The 23384-nt window shown below is 37.0% G+C and overlaps 1 protein-coding gene across 50 annotated transcripts in view; it reads right to left on the bottom strand.

The window, feature by feature from the left end:
* The window catches only part of PTPRD (protein tyrosine phosphatase, receptor type D), a 436352-nt gene that overhangs the window by 138382 nt on the left and 274586 nt on the right, over window positions 1-23384 (bottom strand). For all 50 annotated transcript variants that reach the window (XM_027670585.1, XM_027670632.1, XM_027670638.1 and 47 more), the window contains exon 5: window positions 120-308. In XM_027670585.1, coding sequence (XP_027526386.1) covers window positions 120-308 — 189 coding nt within the window. The remainder of the gene's footprint in view (window positions 1-119; window positions 309-23384) is intronic.

Genomic DNA, 23384 nt, shown 5'->3' with positions numbered 1-23384 from the left:
GGAGAAAGAGAAATTATTACCTATAAATAAAAATTTTAAAAAAAGGAAGAGAAAGAAAAGAAAGAAAAAGTGAGAGAGAACAACTCTGGGCGTTGGTGGAAACAGTAACAAGACCCTACCTGAGCGTAGCTGCTTGATGCGGCCATTGTTGTTGCTTGTGTCAACAGGTAGGAAATCTTTGAACCAAGTTATTTCAGGATCAGGATTGCCACTGGCTGCACATAACATGGTAGCTGTGCGAGTTCGTTCAACCACCTTCAGCTGTGGGCCCATATCAATGGTGGGAAAACCTCGAGGGATTTGATCCTCTGGAAAAAAAATGTATAAGTTGAAGGATTTCACATTTGTTACATAGTACTGCATGAAAGCCTGAATCACCAGCCTGCTTAACATTCAGGTTTCACCTAATTTTTTGTACATAAAGAACTGAAAGGAACTGAATATAAGGACTGAAAAAACCAGATACCTGCTCAGTATTTTTGGTTAACTTATATTGATTAAAAAGCTGATAAAAATAAAAAACTTCATAAAAATTGGCTACAAACTTTATACTGTCTTATTAAATGCATTAAATCACACGAGATATACTGCATAGTGTATAATCATCAGACTCACACAATGGTACCTTACAACACTGATGGTGCTCTGCTTGCATGAGTCCTCATTATTTTATGTGATATATTGAATTACCATGTCTATCAACAATAGGGAAAAATCCTTTTCTATACATCATACAAATGCATAATACAATCATGCAGTATAGAATCTGGCCAGTGACTTGAAAGAACCAAGTTATGTTTCTTGCTTTCACCATTATTACTTATCTGCTGTCAGTCTTAACATTTATTGGCCCTGTGCTTCAGTTGTCCATATGTAAGATGGATATGATAGTGCTTTACTGGTACAGAGAAGTGCTGTGAGGATGAGTGCATTACATGATTTGAAAGCACTGAGAAATTCTAAACATTGGAGCTATGCAGATTAGCAAAGCTAAAGTGACAAGATACTCATAATGGTCTTGAATTAGACACAACAGAGTCTATTAAGACACTCAGATATGGTCAAAAATCCATATCCTAGTGTGGTCAATGTTGAAATATTAAGAAATACTGAACAAGAGCAACCGGTTTTCTTAATATGATACCTGTTAGCAAGTAGCACTGGAAGCAGAGTGGGATCAGGCAATTTTTCAGAAATCAGGTTAGCATAGGTAAAATAATCTATTTGAAATACATCATCTTGCTCCTCATGTCCGTTACAATGGCAAAAATATTTTTATCACTAAATAATATTTTTTCCCTTAAAAAATGACAAGCAAAAAAAATCTAAGAAAGAGGATCAACATTAACTATAAAACATATATTATTAAATGTCTTGACTGGTCATTACCGACATGCAATTGATTAGGGAATAAAACTAACACAAGAAATTGATCAATGTCAACTCTCTTCCATGAAGAAGTGTCACATTTTCAAACAGTTAGGTAAGTCTTCAGACTTTTCTGAAAAATGTACAGTGAGCAAGTGCAGCCTATAAATCATTGTAGTTCCTGGGGTGTGAAGTTGCCCATGAGCTACTTAACTGCTTGTAATACGTAGCACGTAGATACCCACAGAATCACAGAATAGTTTGGGACCTTGAGTCATTTACTTTCAACACCTCTGCCATGGACATCCACTAGACCAGGTTACTCAAAGCCAGATTCAGCCTGGTCTTGTACACCTTCAGGGACAGGGTATCCACAACCTCTCTGGGCAACCTGTTTCACCACCCTCACAGTACAGCTTTTCTTCCTAAGATTTAAGATAAACCTATACTCCTTCAGCTTAAGACAAATCCCCCTTTTACTATCACTACCTGCCCTTGTGAAAAGTCCCTCTCTAGCCTTCTTGTAAGCTCCCTTTAGGTACTGAGAGGTTGAAGAAGGCCTCTCCAGAGCCTTTTTTCCTCCAGGCTGAACAGCCACAACTGTTTCAGCCTTTCTTCACAGAAGAGGTGTTCCAGACCTCTATCAGCTCTCCAGTGTAGCTCTCCAGTGGACTCATTCAGACAGGTCAGTGTCTTTCTGGTGTTGGGGGCACCAGATCTGGATGCCATACTCCAGGTAGAGTCTCACAGGAACAGAATAGAGGGGGCAAGCATCTCCCTCAACCTCCTGTTCATGCCTCTTTTGACGCAGGTTAGGATGTGATTGGCTTTCTTGGCTGCAAGTACACATTGGGCTTTTCATCCACAAACAACCCAATCTTTCTCCCCAGAACTAGTCTCTATCCATTCTCCACCTAGCTTGTATTTGTGGTTGGAATGGCTACAACTCAGGTGTAGTACCTTACACTTGGTGCTTGTTGAACTTCCTGAAGTTCACAAGGGCCCACCTCTCAAACCTGTCCATGTACCTCTGGATAGCATTCCTGCCCTCCAGCATGTCGACCGCACCATATATCTTGGTGGTGTTGGCACACTTGATGAGGGTGCACTCAATTGCACTGTCCATGTCACTGACAAAGAAGCTAAATAGTTCTCGTCCCAATACAAATCCCTGAAGATTGTGTTATTGCTTTCCAACTAGACATTGAGCTGTTGACTGCAACTCTTTGAGTGCAATCATCCAGGCAATTTTTTATCCACCAAGTGGTCCACTGTCAAATTCATGCCTCAGCAGTTTATAGACAAGGATGTCACATGGGACAGTGTCAAATGCTTTGCACAGATTCAGGTAGATGATTTCTGTTGCCTTTTCTTGTCCACCACTGCCATAACTGCACTGTAGACGGACACCAAATTTGTGAGGTACTATTTGCCTTTAATGAAGCCACGTTGGCTGTCAACAATTATTTTGGCTGTCTCATTATCTTCCATGTACCTTGGCACAGTTTCCAGGAGGATCTTATCCATGATCTTGCCAGGCACTGAGGTAGGACTGATCAATCTGTAGTTTCCTGGTTCTTCCTAATCTCCATTTTTAGAAGTGAGGGTCATGTTTCCTCTTTTCCTGGGAACTTTATCAGACTGCCGTGACTTCTCAAATATGATGTATAGTGGCTGTATCCTTCCATTTCAACACTCTAGTTGTAGCAGACATCCCACTGTTTTTCCGTGATGCCAACAAGGTCATAGCCCAGCAGACATCCACACGTCTACTTCCTCTTATTTATTCCCCATGTTGCATGTGTTAGCCCAGAGGCATTAAGTTGCCTCCGCCCCACCTTCAATGAAGCTGACTTTCTTTCTGGAGTGGCTGGAATTCCTTGGTGCTATCCAGGTCTTCTGCTGCTGACCTACATACTCTCTCCAGGCTCTGAGCATCTCTTGTTGGCTCAGGTATCTCACTGGTACGAGTGGGACGGCATGTTATCCCACACCTTATCACTACTAAACCTGATGATATCCCCCTCCTCTGTTAACTAGTTTAAAGCCCTATCAATGAGTCCTGCCAGACCTTGACCAAAGACCCTCTTCCCCCCATTAAGAAAGGTGAATCCCATCTGCATACAGCAAGCCTGGTGCCATGTAAGCCATCCCATTATCAAAAAAACAAAATTTTGATGGTGACACCAGTCATGGAGCCATGTTAGTCCATCGGCTTCTTTCAATGTCACCTTCTGCAACTGGAAGAATAAAGGAAAAAAGTAACCTGCACCCTTGATTCACCAATCATCCCAGGGCCTTGGTACAGTAAATACAACTCTCGGATAAGCTTCCGTAATTCTTCAGAACTAGTAATGCTTAAATGTCAAATCATTCACCAGCCACAGGCTCTTCCCAAAGAAAGGTATGTTTCATGTCTGCTTATAAACACGAGGTCTTTACTTTGGTATTAACTGACAAGATTTGACTTGTGGCACAGAACAGGATTTTTATGACCTGACCTTTCCTTTCCTACTTGGCTCATACACAAACCCCCAGAGTCTCTTTTGCAAATACCTAAGTGTACAGCAAAGATAATTTATCCTGAATACTAATAGGATGGAGTAGTAAAGAGTTTCCCTTTCTTATTTTTAATAAGGGCAATTAAATTCCATCCATCTGCCTTATGCATAGAATCCCTTTGAATGAATGCTCTTCATGAAATTTTCATGAGAAACATCACAATGTAACAGACTCAAATACCCAGAACTGTTATGTTTTTGACAGTTGTGGCTTGTTTCCAACCTGTTTTTCAGGTATTTGGCAATAAACTCCAATATTCAACATCAAATGGACCAGGGAAATAATGAAATTTCTAATTGGAGGGCTTATCACAGTGGATTTAGTTTTTAAGATGTTAATTGTTTTTTTTCTCTCTAAGTTTATTCACAATTTGTACAAAACTGTCTTTACACTTTGATGATACCAAGTTTGACAGATCATCAAACACACGATGAAAGAGAACTGAGGATCAAATCATTGAAGAACTGCCTCTCAGCCATAGTAAGAGAAAAGTAACTGTTAGAAAATTTTTGATATATTGGTACTTCTACAATTTTACATGAGGTGAACAGAAAAATATTTTTTACTGATCATTAATATGCTCATTAGGCTCTAAACTGTAGTATATACCACTCTTTCCAATTAATATTTAGTTCTAGTTAATTAGTTTCCAATTCATCAACAATTTAAATCAGACCTGACATTCCCAAATCCATTTGGTACTGTCATTTTGAGAGGCCATTAAAGGTCAGATTTCTCTGTCCTTGTGGTTTAGTTACTTATACATGTAATACATATTTTGTTTAGGATGACAGATACAAGGGATTTAGAAATAGAGCATATTCTTCGAATTTGTTAGGTGTCTTAATGATGCTGTGTTTCATTATTAATATTGAGAGAATGCATTTAGTATCATGCTAGTATCATTTCCAGTTGCTGCAAGAGCTCTACAAAAGTTATTTTTCACCCAGTGTATGATCTGAACAGCGTAAAAGGCAATTACAAAGAGTGGTTACCAGATGAGCCCTTAAGATAGAATGATGCACAATGGCTTTGCCTTGCTTTGTATCATGGTTGTTAGTATTTCTGAACTCTCTGTGTATTCAACCTGCTTGACATTGCTCATTCAATCCACACAGCATAGGCAACAAACAGAAGGAGTTGGAAGCCATTGTGATGCTAGAAAGCTATGACCTTCTTGCCATAACTAAAACTTGATGGGATATGACTGGAGTGAGACTATCAATGGCTACAGGCTGTTCAAAAGAGACAGGGGAGGAAGGAGAGGCAGAGGGGCTGCTCTCTACATCAAGAGGTGGTTTGAGTGTGAAGAGCTGTCTCTGAAGAACAGCCGCGAGCAGGTCGAAAGCCTGTGGGTAAGAATCAGAGACCAAGACAACAAAGGGAACCTTGTGGTTGGTTTTTATTACAGGTCGCTGATCAAGGGGAGCCTATTAACAAAGCTTTCCTGCTCCAGCTACAGGAGGCATCGTGCCCGCAGGCTCTTGCCCCGCTCAGGGACTTCAATCACCCTGACCACTGCTGGGAAAGTAGCAGAGCAAGCTGTAGGCAACCCAGGAGGCTCCTGGAAAGCACGGAGGATGACTTCTTGAGCCAGGGAACAGATAGCAGCCCTATCAGGAGGGATATGATACTGGATCTGATGGGCACTAAATAAACAAGCTAACTGGGAACGTGAAGACTGGAGACAGCCTGGCTACAGCAATTAAGCATTGGTGGAGTTTGGGTTAGGTACAGAGTAAGTTAGGCCCTTGAACTTTAGGAAAGTAAGATTCCAGCTCTTCAAGGAGATAGTCAACAGGATCCCTTGGGAAACTGCCCTCAGGGACAAGGGAGCAGATCAGAGCTGGCAGATCTTTAAGGAAGTCTTTCATAAAGTACAAGAACTGGCAATACCCATGGACAAGAAATCAGGTAAGGAAGGCAAGAGATCTGCATGGGTGAGTTGGGAACTGGTGGTCAGACTGAAGGGCAAGAAGGAAATGCACAGGTAGTGGAAACAGCAATAGGTACTCCGGGAAGAGTATAGAGATGAAGTTCGGTTCTCTGGGGATGGAGTGAGGAAGGCCAAGGTGAAGGTCAATTCAATCTGGCAAAGAATGCTCAGAGTGACAGGAAGGGCTTCTACAGGTATGTTAACCAGAAAAGGAAGGTCAAAAAAGGCTTACCTGACAGATAAACAAGGCTGGAAAACTGGTAACAATGAATAAGAAGACTGAGGTACTCAGCAACTTTTTTTGTCTCAGTCTTCAATAGCAACCTCTCTTCCCACACTTGAGTGGATGGACAAAAGGATGGAGACTGGGGGACCAAAGTCCCTCCACTGTAAGTAAAGATAAGGTTCATAACCACGTGAGGAAACTCAAAGTACATAAATCTGTAGGACCCGATGAGCTGCATCCCAGAGTCCTGAAGGAATTGGCTGATATGGTTGCCAAGCCACTCTCCATGATATTTGAAAAGTCATGGAACTCAGGTGCCTGGTGACTGAAAAAAGAGAAACATTGTACCCATCTTAAAAAAAGGTTGAAAGGAGGACCCTGGGAACTACTGACCTGTCAGCCTCCGCTCTGTGCCTGGGAAGACCATGGAGCAGATCCTCCTAGAAGCTATGCTAAGGAACATCCTTCTCTCTAAATTGTAGAAAGAGAACTAGAGGATCTTGAAGGTCCCTTCCAACCCAGGCCATTTTATGATTCTATGATTCTTTGTTTTCTGTAAACAATGTCCTTGCTGCAAGTTTAGTCAAAGCAGTAATTGCTTCCCTTTCAAGCAATTTGTTTGGAAAAACCACATTAGCCTTTACATTCAGATTTCATTATAAGTATACCTAAAGACAATATAAAATACATAATTTCACACACTGCTGACTCTGTTCTAGATTTGAGCCTGCCTTCATAAATGCAACAGCATTTATGGGAGAGACTCAAATTTAGTGTTTTTATATGAACAGTAACTTTGATGGAGTTGTACCCTGAAAATACAAAAAAGTTAAATTATGTTCTACGAAAAAAGACACCATACTTACCTTTAAATAATATTGACAGAAAAAAACATAGTTGTCCCACAACTATATATTATAAACTCTGTTCTGCTCATCACTTAACTGTGTTTTCTCTCATCTTAAAGGAAAAAGGTGCTGTTGCAATCTCATTTTTTATATGATGCAATTATTTCATAAGATTTCAGGAACATCACAAGATTAGTCTGAGGGTGTACTGTTAAGGCTATGTATTTACAAAAGATGGATCCAAAGAAAGAAGAAGATTTCTTTTAAACCCAGTACAATGCCTTTGACTCTACATGAAAAGCGTACATGTCTTACATACAACAGTGCTAAACGAAGAGAAAGACAGTGATATTCATCCAGTGTTTGTGCCACACCTTCTTAACATTTTGACTACTTCTCCTGTAAAAGGTTACTTTCAGATCATGTATACGCCCTGCTGGCAGCAGGAAGAGTCAGCTTTTGGAAACCGATTGGGTCTTGAAGTCTTAAATTTTGCATAGCTACCTTACTGAATCACTTTGGCCATCAGCATCATGTTTTAACAAGAAAGATAGAACGGTGTGAACAGTCTTCTCAGTTACAGTACACTATGACAATATTACTATGATATGGTTATGAAGTGCAAACATGAAGTATCCAAAGCAAATTGTGATGACTTTGGTTTTGGGTTATGGAGTATAAAGGCAAAGTAATAGCACCAGGGTTCAAGACTGGACAGTTGTCAAGAAAACTGGCTAATATGTCTGTTAAGTATTTAATTCCATATTAACCATTTGCACCATTGAAATAACCATGTTCCAGATTATGAATAGTAACTTGCAGACAAATCTGTGTAATCTGCCTAACTAAAATACATACTCATAGTGTCTGACTGTGCCTCTTAAAAATATTGCCTATGTGAAACAATTATTCTCATTTTGCAAATGGAAGATGGTTCTCCATTCTATTCAGGAAAAAAAAATCTATTTCAAGATTCATTGATAGCTTTGCCACAGGCGAATTTTAGGCATTCTGTAGCTCACAGAATAAAAAGGCACACATGGAGCATTTCCAGAATACATTACAGATACTGAAGATAAACTGCCACAATAAAGTTTATTATTTCAAAGAACAGTGTAAATAAAGCTTTTATTTTCACTATTCCAGATGGTAGCAGCATATAATTTGCACTGTTTTGACATCATGACCGTATTATTCAAAATCATTCCTCCTCCTACTGCAGTGAATGCAGGATTAAGAACAGTAAAATCAAAGAGACTAAGGGAGGAACTAAAATCACCATTTTACAGCGAAGTTGGTATTCTGTATTATTGAAGAACTATGCATATAAGTGAATTGAAAAATAAAAACAAAGCCATTTCTAAATATATATAAAAACTATATTGGATTTAAAAGATATAAAGTAACAGAAAAGTGCCAGTTAATAAATGTTATACTGAAATATTTCACAAGGTAAATTTTGACAAATAAAAGTAATTATGAACACTCAATAAATTATTTCCTGGAGCCTTTGTTCAAAGTTGCTACATAGAGATGGATACTTTACTTAGTGGTGTTGTATATCAGTAAAGCATGGTAATGGCTACACTGTAAGAACAGATCTAGGTATCTGTTGGGAGGTCTCTTAAATTTCACACAATTTTACCACACAAGGAAAGGGAATTAGACATCAGTGAGATTATCGGACTTGGTAAAAATTTGAGAGAACAGCTGTCCATACCATTCCACCCAAACCCATGCCTTTATAAATATTCTTCAATATAAATATACATAAATATATTTAAGAGATGTGCGAAGAACTTTTGATGCAAAAGAAAACAAATTTGTTTAGTAGCTTTGTATGCAATTACCCTGTAAATTGCTAAGTAATGTCTATATAACAGAACACAGAGCCACTTAGACTGAAGTATCATTTGTATGAATGTTGAAGCAGCAATTTCACATTGCATTAAGTCAGTTAACATTCATTGTTATTAGTATTTAGCTTTAAATAAGTTCTCTGTTTTAACAAATGAGTGCACTGAGCCTTTGAAATTAGATATCTTTATAAGGACATGAAAATGGAAAAAGGAATGTGCACCTTTTGGCAGTTCTCAAAATCGGCTAAATTAGACTGCACATAGCAAGCTTTTTCGAAAGTGACCTGTCTCATTCATATGAACAATGAAATACCTCTCACTCTCCTTTAACAATGACATTCCAAACAACAGGAGTTAACATTTGGAGAGTCATCACTTACATGAAAACCCAAACCTCAAAATAAGGGTTTATTCTACGATTTGAACTCAGGCACTGTCATAGCTTAGAGCAGAGCGCATCATCCGAACATAACCAAATTTGGTTATGATTGAACTTTTGGATGTCTGTCTGTCTGTTCTGCTTACTGGCAATGTAAAGGAAAATACAAAAAGCTGTGTCCTAAAAAAAGAAAAAAAGGAAAAAAAAAAGCAGGGAATCCAAGCATCCCTGCCAGATGTCCCTTCTCTAACATAAGGAGAGGACTCAGACAGAGTCTGAGGTAATGAAATAAAGGCAGAGAATGTGAAGTGGTGTTTTAAGTGCAGGGTATCATTTATTTTGGAAAAGAAAGGCTAGAATTCTGAAGCAAAGAGAATACAGAATCCCACATATTTCCATATGCAAATATTCACAAGGGAAAAACTATTATATTTTGCACTGGTGAATAAAAAACTAGAGGACTGCAAAGGGCGGCAATATGAATTTCCATGATTACCATTTCTAATTTGAGGCTTAGTTTCCAGACAGGGTTAGGATTTAGATTACACTAAATCGGGGTTAAATTGGGGCTTGCCAAGACTCAAGATTAGGAAAAAGCATGATTGCTCTATCTAGTCAATATTTTTAACATACTAATATTTATGCTTTTACATTGTCCTCACTTTCATTTGAAGAACAAAAGGGGAAAGTACAACAGCAGTGCAGTGCTAGCAGTATTTGCTTTAAGCTTTAATTTTTCATGCCACATACAGTTTTATGGTGAAGTAAACAATGAGATGAGCAGTAGGTTCATATGTACACCAGAGCACACTTCTCATGTTAGCAGCCTGAATATACAGATTGGTCCAGAACACATGAAAGCATTCTTTTCAATTTCTTCCTCTCCTTTCTACTCATTAATACTCTGTGTTAAAATATTGATATGATATTGATAAATATATGTGACACTTTCTATAAGTAGCTACCTCGTCTTCATTCTTAAGTATAAACCAATAAATCACCACAATCAAGTTCTAATGTATTTATTTGAGAAGTGGGCAGAAGCATCTTGTTTTTTTGCTTCCAAAAGAGCAAGAGAGAAAAGAGGAAATAGGAAGCAGTCTGTCAAAGGAGTTTTCAGAACACAGTCTCCCTTTCCCTCCTTCCTCCCCATTTGTACTACCTGTCTAAACCTGTGCTTAGATCTAAAGGAGTGGCAATACTGCCTAAGACAGTCAGATGAACTCTGTGATCTGTTACTAATGTTACACAGACTTCAATGAGTTGTTTCCTCAATGCCATAATCTTACTGAATGTTTTTTTAAAGCAGTGTACACACTCTGCAGCCCAAACCATCAACTATACGAACTGCATTTACATCACAGCTGCAAAATTTAAGAACCTAACAAAGGAACTGTAGTGGCAAAACCACTGACTCATTGTTTAAGTATTGTTTTTAAAGGAGAACAATACTATTTTCTGTATTTCTAGCTCAGCATCAAACTTGTGCATTTTAAAAAGAGAAAGAATATATTTTCACTTTGGTAAGTGGGTAGAAAGGTGTCCCCAGAAGACCGAAGGAAACAAGGAATAACAGTTATGAAATTGTATTAACAAAAGATGTTTCATTCAGGAAGTTAAAAGCACTTTAGGGGCAGTGAATTAAACAGTAAGTTATTCAAGTTAGTGTCTATGCATTTTAACTGTTTTTTTGCTGCCCAACAAGTCACCCCTACAGATGTAAGAATCTGGATGTTACTGCATTATTTCAATTAATATTAAATATAATTATCAATTAAAAAAACAATAAAAGTGCTATTATTGCTGAAGAGAATGAGAAAAAAGAAATATGCTGTCAAAACAGAAAATGAACTCTGGAAAAATGCAGTTGAAGAAGATATCCCTCGAAAATCAGTATTATTCAGTTATGTTACTTGTACAAAATATGCACTGTTTTTCTACATCTAATGCAGCATTCATCTTCATTGGTCTTAACAGCATGTTTAAAACATTTATAATGCCTACATGATTACAGCTAGGTGACTGTAAAAAAGCAATAGATACAGTAGCTTACCATTTTTATGTTTTCTATTTTAAGTCTTTCCAGCACTGCGAACATATGTCTATTAATAAGAAAATGCCGGATGAGACACGGAAGATGTGTAACACAAAACAATGCCTTGATACATCATGTACTGCTAATATTTATGAGCAAAAGACAGAATCCAAAGTGCTGGCAAATGCTAAAACATACGGCATCTTTGAACCTATATGAACCTTTAACAGGAGTAAGTATTTCTTTTATGAGTGGATGGTGAAGTTCTTCTCTGGTTGCTTGGCTGTGTAGGGAATAAGTGAGCTCTAGACCTCAACCTTCATATGCCTGAATATGATGGAGGTAACCCTCTCAGCTCTTGTACCCACCTTTGGCAACATTCCGTCTCTAAGACAGATACTAAGATGGTGTCTAGAGATCTGTTAGCAGACAAGAACAAGTGTAGAAAAAAGAAGAGAGTAGATATGAATTGCCTTTTGCTTGGGGTGAGTTTCACAACTTAAGCTAAAATAAGTTCTTTGTCCAGACAAGGAAGCTACAGTGGGGAAACACACCATTCACTTCTGTTTAGGAAGGATACAGAAGGGCTTTCTCTGTAGCAGAGGATACACATGGCTTAAAATCCAGCTTTATACAGTCCTCTGGCACATTCAATAACAACTGCTGATAAATAACCTTTAATTAGCATGGATTCACACAGCAGAACCTCATATTAACACTCAATGCACATTAACACACATGCACATTAACACACATGCGGATAAGGCAGTCAGCACTTCAAGGTTTCCATCCCACAAAGACTCAAAGGTTCATGATGTCACAAACACTATTTTTCTGTGGATTATTTTTCCCCCCAAATCCAATATTAGAAATGTCTGTAGCCTGCGACTTTGACTTCTACCTGAAATTTTGCTGCTGCCTTAAGCTGAAGTAAATGGGACTAGTCTGGAGTTTAACATGCTTCATGTTATAATAGGGAGTGCTGCATTTATAGATGATAGATAATGTCTGTACTCTGAGTTATTGTGTGGAAGAAAATGCTCAGCATCCTGGCATGCTCTGAAGCGCAGCAGAGGCCCTGCCTCCAGCTGGCACAGAAGACCTGGTGATGTAAGGCAGTGCTCGATCTAATCTGCAGAGAGCTTGCTCCTGTCCTGTGTTCCTCCAATGCATTTTTCACAATAATATTCATGCGGCCTTGAAAGAGCTATTGTGAATCACTGTGAGCTGAACAGAGCAAACTCAAGCAGGCTTTCTGGAAGACTGAAGGAGAGAGATTACTTTAAACATGACACTTTCACATTTGTTTAGCAACAGCAGTTAATATTTCTCATGAAACTGTAAATGAGGAACGATGTGGGAATTCATTCATAAGATGTTGAACATAGAACAAAAACAGATTTACTCAGCTTTTCTATCACTCTTGCTGCAACTTACTGCACTAATGCTACTACAAATTATATTGAAAGTAATTTGAAATAAGATCTTGGCCAGACATAGGAGCATAGAATGTTAAAAAATGTTGTAGTTTGGTTTTTTTTTTTAGACCTTTTATATGCTGAGATCAAGGATCTCCTCTAAGCACATCATATTTGTTTTAACTATTTGTTCATTATTTTAAATGAGTATGAAACTCAGTGCTACCTCTACAAAATGTAACAAAATCAAAATCCACAATGGGCAGTGTAAAATGAAATTTATTACTGTCTACAGTCTGAGTAAATATATCTAAATTATAAATAAAAATTAGGTCCACAATATTTTTGAGCATTTGCTTTAAATTGATTTTATGTATAGTATAGGTAAGCCTTTTGTTTCACAGCTTCTGTTTAAGACAATTTTCTTATCAACTTCCAACTATCTGAACAAAGATTATCAATCATTCCTGATCTTTTTAGATTACAAGCCTTGGTTGTTTCATTTTGAACTTGCTTTGGTTTGTTTGTAGGTGTTTTGGTGTGTTTTTCTTGTTTTTGTTTTTGTTTGCTTGTTTGGGGTTTTGGTTTTTGGTTTGAGGTTTGTTTGGTTTTTTTTGTTAAAAAAAGTTCAGCAAATGAAAACAATAATTTTTTTACACAATACAATGATGTTTCAGTTCCAGTGGAATACTGCACTAGTGCAGAAAGCAGCTCTTCTGTGGATTTGGAAGTCATGGGCCTAAACAAGGGTTGGGATAATGTTTGAACAGTCCAGTGTGATTGCCAGAAGGGCTGAGAATCATCACGTCAGGCAGAGTGGGAGTGGGTAGGAGAAGTGCAAGTGAGAAGGAATAGAAAAAAGTTCCATGTTATGTCAGTTATTTGCAAATTCATCACAAACTGTTCTGTGAAGAATAGTTAATGAAGTCAAACAGCTGGGGAGAGCCAGTTTCTGCCTTTGAGCAGACACAGTGTGACAGACTAAGCTTAGCATAACATTGTATGTGTCAAGTACATCAAAATCAGCGTAAGCACAAAAAGACTCTATGCCAACTCTGTGGACAGACTTAATACATGATAAGTTGCAAGAAGAAGGTACAAATGAAGAAAACAGACTGCTTGATAACAGAAGATGTGAATCTGTCCAGTGGTAAATTAAGACTCAGTGAGAGGCCCTACGCTACAGAAGCACTGCAAGCAATTGATTGAGAGCGCCATGGTTGTATCTGATTTCAACAATGGAACTGTTTCTCCTTGGATTTATTAGTAGTAACAGCTGTAATCCATTTTACAACTGAATACAAAACTTATTTCTTTTAGAGAAAAGACATAGAACTATTTTTCCTGTAGGCTGGAAAGGTAGGCATGAAAATTATTATATGTACTCTTTAGAAGCAATTGGGAACAGGTCAGATGTTACGATATTGGGAAATAATTTCTGGCACTAAATGAATATGTAGCCATAAACCTTAGATCACACAAAAGTTTTTTTTTTTTTACCTGAAGAAGACATGCTTTCTGCATGCTTTTACTTTTTTACTTTTTTAGAGCATTTTGCGTTGAGTAAGTGATACAACATAAGCTGTTCCACTAAATGAAAGGTAAGACAGGGATTGCAAAAAGAAGGGCTAGTTATTTTTTACTTTTCTGTAACTTCCAGTTCCTTTGGCACATGAGAAAAACATCTTGCTTATACATAGCTAGCTTTTTGTGTATGTGTGTTCTTGCTTTAAATATTATGCTTCTGCAAAAGTTTTGTCTAAACTGTTTATTCTGATGCATCCTGATGTTTATTCTTTCTGATTTTTAACCTTTAATGTGAAACACCTAAGACTTCATACTGTTACATGACCTGTTGCAATTATATGTGTCCATAAACACTGTTATCTCCAAAGTCCCACCATCTTACTTTCCTTTAAAAACCCAGTAACAACCTGAAAACCCAACATCAAGGGCTTTGAGAAAAAACATTCTCTTGATTTTGGCCTTTAAAATGTCTATAAAGCAAGAGAAAAATCTTTTTGTATTACCAGGTTTTGTAAACAGTTAGGCCAAAATTTTCCAAGGTAAATATTCAAGTTCATTCTACTACAAGATTCTTTGCTGTTTAGTAGCTGGGTTTGCACGAAAGTCGGCACCATGGAGAGGCCAGCTGCAGAAGCACAACAAAGTTCTTGCCTGAACACACTGGAAATCTCCTTCTGCACTAAAATGTCTGAAAGGTCTTGGAAACTATGGGCAAGTACCTCACAAATTTTCACATGTCTGTTGCTGATCATCTTTAGCAGCTCATATAGCAAGTAGGACTACATGAACTTCTATTACTAACTTATGTCTTCAAAAGAAAAACAGACCAATGTCTTTGCTAGATGATGTTGTGCTGAAGCCTTCAAAACCTGACAACAAACGTACTTCAATGTTTCCATCAGTTTAAGCATAAACTTAACAGAAACATCTTTTTCACAAAAAAAAAATCTAAAAAAAAAAAAAATTAAATTATTGACTACGACATGTATCATTCTTAACTTATTTTGTGCATAAATTTGGGCATAAAGTATTTTGTTCCAGAGAAGGAGAAAAAAATTTCTTCCCAAATATCTTGTTCTATATGAAAAACAAAAAAGAAACCAACTATCTATTGCTTCCTGTTCCAAACTTAACGCAGGGCATCAGAAACTAGCATGGTTTTAAATGTCAGCATACATCAGCTGCAGTTCTGGGGATTATTTTTATAATCATTCTGAGTCAGGGAAAAACTATATATCCATTATGTATCAGAAAAATATGTAGTAATGCTAAATAAATGGATGCACAACATACGCAAAGCCAAAGTGTAACTTAGTGTAAATGATGTGATTTCTTCTGAGAATACAGGATTAGCTATAGAAGCTTTTGGAGATCTCATTCTGTTCTATCTTTTTAATTCCTGGGCAAAAGTTCTTATCAATGAAGGTAAAAAAAAAAAAAATAGCTATTATTTATGTAAAATGATTTTGCAAAGTGTTTCAAAAAGCAGACTTATCCATTATAGCGAAAAATGGGCACAGTTACATCTCGACAGCTACGTATAGTTAGATTTTTAAAATTTCAGAATTCTTATTTTTTACAGTATTTAGTAATATGTCATACAGTATTTGTATGAAACACAGTGAAAAGATCCACAGTATTTCTGAGTGTAAAAAGCATCTGCTACAAAACAGCTTTAATGATAAAACCACTACATATTAAAAGATATCCAAAATCCATTTTCAACAGTCTATAACATTGTATAACAGTAAAAATAATGGAAAAACACATTATTGCCCCATATTTCTTAAGTCTAGGCATTCAGTTCCAAATAATCATACGAAGAAAATAATTTCTCGATTGGCTACCAATGACTTTAAAGGCTTTTCATTACATAATTTGTCTAACTTGAAGATAATGAGTAATCTCATGGAGGAAACTGACCGTAATGGAACTATTTACATACTTAAACATATTGCTAAAACAACTGTCACATTTTCTAAATTCATTGACATTTTATTTCAGAAGTTATTGCATGTTATGCTTTCTTCCTACTCCAAAAGTAAATCAGCTCATTTACAAATTTTCCCACACACATGACAAATATTACATTCTCTTTCTCTGTAAGTAAAATCAACTTGCATATTTATCACTTATCACTTATCTGCCTGAGATTCATTACGTGCTGTTTGGATTTTATGGTGAGTACCATAAAAATGTAGATATGCACCATCAAGAACACTTAATTTCACCATGGTATTTGGGATAGCTTGCATTGCAGAGAAATAAATTATGATTTTCTAATATCATGGAAAGAACAAGGAAGCCACTTAGCACTTGTTCTTACCAATAGCCATCAAGCTTCTCAGGGCCTGAACAGGTAGTCTTTTCACGCAAGCAATACTGAAAATTAGATACTAGAAAACCAAAATAAAGAGCAAAAGTTGATATTTGGCAATGCAGGTGAACCAACATGCACACAGGCAATAACTGATTAAAAGTGGTATTGGATTTTATCACCATTCATTGCTAATAACTATTTTTTAGATCACAACAGTATGCTAAGACAAACAGCACTGAGCTTTTAGCACTGTATCAAAGTACCTACTGAGTACTAGCTAAATGGTAAAATTAGCACTTACTACCACCACTTGTTTTAGCCCCTACATGATAATTGGACTACCTTTGTTATTTAGAGGTTAGCAGATTGAAAGTTCACAGCTGGAGGTTGTAGGGAAGTAAGGAAACTACTGTGTTCTCAGTCAGTATGAGATGTTTGTTGAATAATTATTATAATAATGCATATGTTCTCTATTCTCTTGCTGTGTATATAATACTAATTAACTTTAATAGGAGAAGTGCATCAAAAGAATAGATGCTATAAAACCTAGATTTCATATTTAGCACATGGATTGCAGGCAAAACCAGGACAGTATGAAACCATCACACAGAATGATATAAATTGAATAGCACCTGTAGCAAGTTCATGTAATCTTTTTGGATTTCAGCAAAGCTTTTGATACTGTCTCTCACAGGATCCTTATGGACAAAATGTCCAGCCCACAGGTGGATAAACACATCATGCAGTGGGTGAGCAATTGGCTCACGGGTCGAGTACAGAGGGTAATAGTGAATGGGGTGACATCAGACTGGTGACCTGTCACTAGTGGGGTTCCACAGGGCTCCATCTCAGGCCCTGTGCTCTACAACATCTTCATAAATGACTTGCATTGGAGGATTGAAAGGGATACTAAGCAAGTTTCCAGATGATATTCACAACTTCATTGTGAGGGAAAGAGGAGGGGCAGGCATTAATCTCTTCTCTTTGGTGACCAGTGACAAAACATGAGTGAATGGCCTGAAGTTGTGTTAGGTTGGATATTAGAAAAAGATTCTTCCCCCAGAGGGGGGTTGGGCACTGGAACAGGCTCCCCAGGGAAGTGGTCGCAGCACCAAGCCTGACAGAGTTCAAAAAGCATTTGGACAATGCTCTCAGGCACATGGTGTGATTCTTGGGGATGGTCCTGTGCAGGGCTAAGGGTTGGACCTGATGATCCTTATGGGTCTCTTCCAACTCAGCATATTCTGTGATTCCGTAATATTATTAATGGTCTTGAACTGAGACATTAATTTTACACTGATTTTATTTTACTATGCTCTTAGAGTTTTTATTTCTCTTGTTCCATCTGTGCAAAAATTTATGTTGTTATAATAAGGTTCTGGTTTTCCTTTCCATATATTTGTCAACCAGTAGTGTAACAAGCTATGTTTATTACTTTAAGACTACTGAGATGAATGCTCAGAGTTTTAAGCTTTGGTCTTTTTGGTATTTTTCTCAGGAGAAAAGTACCTTTCAGAACCTTTTTTCCTTTTTCTTTCCTCTAAATTTTCTTTCAGCAGAGGAGTCTTTCAGTCAGTGTTGTCTTCTTTGCAAAACTGCCTCCCTTGAGAGCTGTAAATACTTGTCAATCTCCCAAAAGCAAAGATAAGAACTTAAAGTACTCCCTTCATTTTAGCTGTAATGTTAACTTCTGTAATGCTAGGGCCTGAAGAACTGGCCTTGATAAAGCTGACCTATAAGCTGAACTTCCCAACGTAGTATTGTATTTAGCCATATATGTGCTTATTAACTAAGATGTTGTATAATCCTTACTAGTGCCTTGAGAATACACATACATGCTTGTTAGCACAGGATGTTATCAATAATCAGTTAGGCTTGTATGTGTTATAAATATGCCTTTTCAGCCAAGGCCACGAAAACAGTAGGCCTCACATGGCTGCAACTGGTTCATATTTGAGATACCAATGTAGCCTTAAGTTCTGTATTTAGTGACTAGTCAAGGCTGTTGGGCATTTGATAGTAGATGGTCCAAATTGACTCCCTTGGTCTCCATTTCAGCCTTGGCCAGGCCTCAGAGAAATACCAATGGAGCAAGAAACCCAGATTGTTTTGCCACACCAACTGTGTGATGTAAGCTGGTTTGTTTAACACTATGTAAGCTGGATCCTCTCACAGCAAAGATGGATGCTTCACCTGAGGGAGAATGCACGGCATAGGATTTCTCAGTAACCGGGAAGGGGTTCTCCAGACCTTCACTGTGATCAGGGGCTCTCCAGCTGAAGTGTGGTCTGGATGATGATTGTGGTAATGTATTTAGGGTAAATGGTGATGTACCTTTCTCTTAATCACTATAAGACTTTCTTTGTAGTAATGATTAGATGCATTGCTAAGTGTATCCTTTCATAAGCCACTGCTTCTTTTGTAATTCTTTATTATTTTGCACTATAGTAAACTTACACACTTACTCTGTAAAGTTGGCGTCCGTGTTCCTTAAATCTATCCTCATTACTGGGGGAGGAAGGGGGTAAAACAGATTGGCAAAACAACTTCTTGTTCCCCTCATGTTCACTTTAAAACGCTGGTGCTCTCAGCTTTGATTAGTTGCCTCGAGCCATGGCAGCTGTAAGGCAGAGCGTGTTTGCTAGTGTAAACACTGCCAGTGCAGTACTCCTCCTGTTCAGGTATATTGTGCTGGCATACACTTTATGCCAGTGTGTTCTGGTGAAGGGTTTGAAGTTAGTCTGTGCACTGCCTGTGTCTAACATCAGAGGAAATTAAAATTTAGGAAGATTTTATTGCAGGTTATGAGGCTCTGGTGAGGATGGATTTCTTTAGCAGATGACTGCTCTTCCAGTTTTGGTTTATTATGTCAGATAAACTCTACTTGTAGCACTGAATACTAGAAGGCCAGTGAATGGTGGTAAACGGTACCATTCCTGAGTGTGACAATTTACTTTTCCAATTCTTAGCTTATAATTTATGAGGAAGCTCCCTTTTCTGAAGTTGTTTAAGAGATGTTTCGGAGTGTGCTGCCTTGTGAAATGTAGGTACACAAAACAATTATGATGACTCACACGCTTTCTGCCTTTTTTAAGATGTTTTTTGTGTGGAAAGGAACAGCTAAGTTCACTCACAATTTGGTGGGAGTGTGCCAGTCTACTACAACTACAATAGAAAGGGAAGAAGACCGTGGGTATAACTCCCAGAAGAATTTTAAGCATGCTGTTCTGTAAGAAGAACTGATGGAGATGCAACATCTGCAATATGACTATGTATGTGAGATATTTGGGCCCAAACTCGAAACAGCATAATGATCACATCTGCATGCAAACTCTAAAATTTAAATGTGATGAAGACATATGTGGTACTTAAAAACTGAAAAACAAGAATCAGCTTCGTTCTGAACAGTGAATGCAATAACAGCATAATCACTCCACAGATATTAAGCCATTTCATGCTTTCCAAATGGAGTAATACCACATTTTATTCTGGTCTTTTTTTTCACTAAAGAAAAAAATCTAGCTTGCATTAGAATATTAAGAGCAAGAGATGGTTTATATTTCTTTTTGTATACCAACGTAACTACTAAATGCCAAGCAGTCACATTTTATTTCAGGGATTATTAATGAAAAACTTTGTAATGCTGATCAGAAGGAGTCACAGAAATGGAAAATTTCCTTAAATCCTATTTCACCATTTCTAGAATTATTTCTCAACTTCATGTTCCTTCTACATTAGCATAAAATCTTGTGGGAAATGCAAAATATGACAGAAAAAAAAGAAAATAAATGTTTGGATACATCTAGGCAGAAATTCCAGCTTGAGAACTTGAAACTCACATCTGACTAGAATAAAGAAATATATATAATCCTCTAAAGTGCTACAGAGGACTCTACAGAGGTCTTAGTAACCAATTCTAATCAAAAAGTTAGTAATTTATTTTGGCTAATGGGTAATTCATTTTGCTTTTTTTTTTTTTTAATTTCCATGGAGGAAAAAGTTATTCTTAAAACCATATTAGCAATTTTCAAAAAACACAGAAAGTAAAAGCCTTATCCTAGAAACATGTAACAGCACTTCAGACTGACTTCAGAGAGTCTTCTGTATTTCTTAATTATACTCAGTAACATTTCTAGAAGTTCTGTAGACTTCTACAGGACTGCTTTTAAATCCAATATCTATGATATATCTATTTTAATAAGCAAATGACCAATAATAAATCAAACTGATATAAGTTTAAAAACAGTGAGTACAATTCTGCAAAACAAAAACTGAATTTGTAGGAAAAGACAGTTTGTGCATTATGGAATGCCCTTAGACTCTAGCAAACAGCCCTGTGGTTCATTTTCACAACCAGTTGGTCTATCACAAAAAATGGTTCCATGTTCTCTATGTACTACTCATACACACGGAATAAATCTGTTCTACCCAGGGTTTTCACTCAAATATTGTTGTACCTCTCAGTAATATTCTCTTTCAAAATATCAATGGACAGAAGGACTAAAGCATCTCAATTTGTCCCAAGATACAGAAACTGACCTAGAAAGGCACTGCAAATTAAAAGTAAGAACTCCTGAATGTCTCAGTGCTCTGTAACTGTTTATCAGTGTTTTGTAGCTCTTGAGATAAAAGAATTCAAGTCTTTAAAACCTATTTAAAATCTACTTTAAAACCCTCTACTGTTCTTGACAATTAACTCAATTTGACATCACACTGGAATTTGGAAATAGGCTACTGTTTCTCAGAGATGTTAGAAAAAGTGTTTCCGTAACTCGTGGTGCCAAATTTACCGTAAACTTTCTGGCATATGGATTTCAGACACAACCCTATATCCACATGTTCACAGGTAATATAATTCCACTTTGCTGATGCCAATAGCTTGCTGCTCAAAAGAAGCATATCTGTCTTGTGGTCAGACTACAGCAGCCACTCTTTGGTTTCCTGCTCGGTGGAGGAAAGATAACTCTACTGCAGAAAGAGGTAAAGTGCCCAAGACCGACTTGACAGATTGCTCCAATAGCTCCAATATTTTAGTTAAATATAATATACACCTTTATTCTTCAGTAACATCTCATTCTTGTTTTTGAAGGTACTTAAGTAGAAAAATTCTGAACTGGACTCTAAGGTTTCTAAAGGTCAGATCTTCAGATTTTATATTGAAGATCCTGTTTACGTGGCAATTTGCGTCAGTGGGTTTTTTTCCCATATAGATACACATTCATATAAAACACCTTGCAACCAAAAACCTCTAGAACAGAGTGAGATGCTCTTCCTCCCTCTGAAAGAGAACAAAAATAATCCAAAGTTTTTGTTTACTTAGAAAAGAACGTAATGTTATCAAGCACTGCAATTTCGAGTATAAGAAAGCAGAAAACCAACATATTCACAAGAATAAATGAAACAGGCCACTATTTTTTTTTTTCTTTCCTTTATATATTATCCCATGCACAGTAAAAATTTATGGGCAATATGCTACCAGTTTTATAATAACACAGTATTTCAAAGATGCAGAAATTCATTACAACTTCTGTGCAGTGTTTAGATCAGCACATTTAACCTCTTTGATCATATCTTTACTGAGAATTTCTTTTCATCTCTAATTATAAGTATTATTCTTCCTGTGCAGATTCTTTAGCAAACTTCATGAATTTAATAAAAATCACTGCATTCCCCTGTATGATTAAATTTAAGCACATTCTGATTTCATGCTTACTATGGTTCAAGAGGATATCACTACTCACAATAGTGATCCTGATTTTTAAGTCTGAAAACGCTATGAAAGCTAACTGCAGACCATGTTTTACAATCAGATGTTTTAAGAGATTGTGAGACATACAAATTCAGTCCTTAGGTTCAGTGGCTACGTTGGTAGGCACCATACAGAGAGAGAAGGGATGTTACAAATCAGTCTACTATAAAATTAGAATGTTTTGTCTGTAACAATTAACATAAAATATTTTGTTATTCACAGTCAAAATACTTAAAGGCACTTCACCTTTCCATACTGTGATCATATAATTTGTTACATATTTGCATAAAAGGATTTTAAAATTGTTTTTCCTATGTAAGATTTCAAATTACTTGTCTGCACTTTTTTGTTGATTAAGTGAAAGAAATTTTCTGCCTGTAACTTTTGAAAAGGAGATAATAACATGGCAGCTGTTCTGAAGTATATGCAGAAGGAATACAGCAGGGTTCCTCCATAATCATGGGTGACCTGAAAAAAAGTCTGTCAGGACTGATCTGTTTTTCCACTTTTTCATGAGAAGGTATGTTACAAAAAACACACCAAAATCTTCACATGGATTATCATCCATGTTATAACAATGGTGAGAAAGTCAGACAAAAGTTTATAGTGGACTTTCTTAACAAAAGAAAAGGCCTAACAGATTTTTCAGCTAGAGAGAAAATCATCAGGTCACAAAGCATATTTGTTTTCTGTATTGCTTGGGGAATACCAAATCAAATCTCATTTTTACTGCAACATGTTGTTGCGGTAAAGACAGAGTTCAGAATATAGCAACAAAACTTAGGAAGCACCTGAGTGATGTAACTTATTATGCAAGCTTAGAAGACTAGTGTTAGTGTTCTCTTTGCAAATAATTATAATAAATAGCAGTTCAGGAAATAGAGGATGAGCACAAAAGGAGGACAGGAACAGGATGAGTCTTTCAATGAGTTATAAGCAGCACTGAAAAGTAGTTTAAGTGAGGAAACACGGGCTTCTTCCCAAATCCAATTTAATTTAGGAATAGTGTGTATATGTATATGTAGTATGTATATATATACATATTTAAAAAATAGTACAACGTAACCAGTATTTACTTAGTTGTACTATATATAAGAAGGATTTAAATATGGGCAATAAACGATAAATACTTTGCCGAACTCCAGAAGCCTGGCTAA

The sequence above is a fragment of the Neopelma chrysocephalum genome, unplaced genomic scaffold, assembly GCF_003984885.1.
Source record: "Neopelma chrysocephalum unplaced genomic scaffold, ASM398488v2 Primary Assembly neopelma1_96921, whole genome shotgun sequence".
NCBI lineage: Eukaryota > Metazoa > Chordata > Aves > Passeriformes > Pipridae > Neopelma > Neopelma chrysocephalum.
The sequence above is the reverse complement of the archived record's forward strand: the minus strand, read 5'-3'. Positions and strand labels throughout refer to the sequence as shown.